This window comes from Trypanosoma cruzi, genomic scaffold, assembly GCF_000209065.1.
Source record: "Trypanosoma cruzi strain CL Brener 1047053517133 genomic scaffold, whole genome shotgun sequence".
NCBI lineage: Eukaryota > Euglenozoa > Kinetoplastea > Trypanosomatida > Trypanosomatidae > Trypanosoma > Trypanosoma cruzi.
Genome location: NW_001849562.1, coordinates 400,940 through 403,049, shown reverse-complemented (window position 1 = coordinate 403,049; position 2,110 = coordinate 400,940). Strand labels below are relative to the sequence as shown.

The 2,110-nt window shown below is 50.3% G+C and overlaps 2 protein-coding genes across 2 annotated transcripts, besides 2 other annotated features; both read right to left on the bottom strand.

Moving 5' to 3' along the window:
• Tc00.1047053410589.19 (hypothetical protein, conserved) lies at window positions 1-844 on the bottom strand (the record flags this gene model as incomplete). Its single annotated transcript, XM_797519.1, has 1 exon — window positions 1-844. A coding segment is annotated over one exon (844 nt), but the record flags the coding sequence as incomplete, so codon positions are not given.
• Window positions 1-2,110: a sequence feature (heterozygous, Esmeraldo-like haplotype).
• Window positions 1,118-1,151: a sequence feature (AT_rich).
• Tc00.1047053410589.10 (AMP deaminase, putative) lies at window positions 1,360-2,110 on the bottom strand (the record flags this gene model as incomplete). The annotated part of the gene is made up of 1 exon (XM_797518.1): window positions 1,360-2,110. A coding segment is annotated over one exon (751 nt), but the record flags the coding sequence as incomplete, so codon positions are not given.

The window sequence follows — 2,110 nt, the reverse complement described above, 5'->3', positions numbered from 1 at the left end:
CTTCCCACTCCATCAAATAGCGCCGAAAAACTGCCTTATTACCAACGGGATTCTCGCCAAAACGCCCAGGATTACAAGAAGAAAAGCTACTCGATCGGGTTTCACCTAATAGCGGGTGGGGTGTGGTGTCGTCACCGTGCACGTTGCAGTCTCGCGCATTGTAGTCACACGCAGAATTGATGGTTCCATTGCCAGATGCAGGCCGCACACCTAGAAGAACGGCACCCTTCCCACAGAAAGAATGGGAGGCGTGAAAAAGCTTTTCAAAGAAAGCCCCACCAGGCGAGCGTGATGCGCGGGCAGACGCATTGTGAGGCGGGGACACGGATCTTGAAACAACTCCCCCACTCTTCACCAAACCCCGAGCAAATGGTAGAGGAGATTGAGATGGTTGCCTGCGGGCACCACTAGGAGACCTGCGCGACGCTACCGCAGAACCGTTACGTAAACGACCCAAGCCGCCTTTCGTCGCAGTGGCAGGGCGACTGCTCCCTGGTCTCTTTCGCACTACTCGTCGCCTCACGGGGATAAAATAAGGCGAATACAGCTGCATATTGCGTTTTTCCTTATGAAGGCGCCTTGCCACTTCGCCACGGCGAGAGCCCACATCATCAGCGCCTACCTCGCGACTCCCACCAGACGATGTACGAGAGGGATGCCAACCGTAAGGTCGTGCTCGTCCTAAAGTTGCCCCCGCGCTCGTCGCCGTGTTGGATCCAAAAGAGTTTATTTCTTGCCTGCTACACACAGAAGAAGAATTCCCGGTGTTGTTGAGCATCCCGGGCCTCTTACCGCTCACAGACCACCCAGTGAGCAAATCCCCCATGATCGCCCTCATTTCCATTGCTGTCAAGTATTGAAGTGTATAAATGAAGGAACGGCAAAAAACAACCGCGTCAATAGGATGTAAAAAATCGCTTACAAAATGAAGTGGTGAAAGAGAAGATAATACATGTCAAAATAAACAAACGGAACCCCCGCACTCACCACCACAGCAGTGCAAAAAAAGGGTGGATCAATTTTTTTTTCATTTCCCCCCACCATGCCCTTGCAGACAAATTTGCTTCGTTCCTCATCGTGGGTAAAAGAGTACATCCGTGCCAACTTACGGGTACGCAAAAAAATAAATAAATAAATAAAATAAAATAAATGATAACTCTCCCTCCCTCCCTTCATTCGTTGTTTCATTTCTTCTTTTTGTTTCTTTTCACCTCAAATTTCTTTTTTATTTTTTACATCCAAAGAGAGAGAAAAAGAAGCAAAACATTCTCCACACGATCAGCACTCATGAGCTGAAGTCGCCACCACCACCACCACCACAACAGCAACAACAACACTGGCAAAAAGAAGCAGCTGTCTTTAGGCGGCCTCCTTAACGAAATTCTCCGAGACCCGATCGATGGTTTCAGATGCAGCGCCATTTGTGTCCGGTGGTTCAAAGCAGTCATTGAGATTTCCCATCACTGTGAGTCCCTCGGTTTTTAGCCTCGCACGGATGCGGTGAAAGGCCTCCACGATGCCCCGGTTTTCGCTCCCCATTTGCATGGCAAGAACCTTCATCCGCTGCATGTCGCGTTCCAACGCATCCAACTCCGCCTTTATCCGCACTGCACGTGCCGCTGGACTGCGGATCTCCTCCCTTCCGTCGTCCTCGTCTCCTGCGGCTGGCATCACCACTTTGGTCCGCATGACCTCCTCGTAAATGGCAATTTCCTCCTCCAGCAGACGCATCGCCCGCGGCATTTGCCTTCCCCCAGAAAGCTGCCCGGAAAGAAAGTTAAGCTCCGATTGATATGCCTCATATCGATACGCGACACGGATATCCGAGACGCGGCTCTTTCGCACATCATTACCGAGAGCCGAGTTCAAATAGTACAACTTCCCCAGGGCATTTTCCTTCCATGCGGGAGGGAATCCGCTCTGTGTAACGCTGTTCCGTGCAATCTCAGAGAGATCATTGAATTCAAACTGCCAAAGTTTTGCGGCAATGGAATACTCCTCAATCAACGGTTCCCGAGTAAAATGAAAGTAAAGTGGCTCGTTGGTCGCAAGACTAACGTTAAGACCACGGTGAAAAAACAAGGGAAAAGATTCGACAGATATGTGAAGC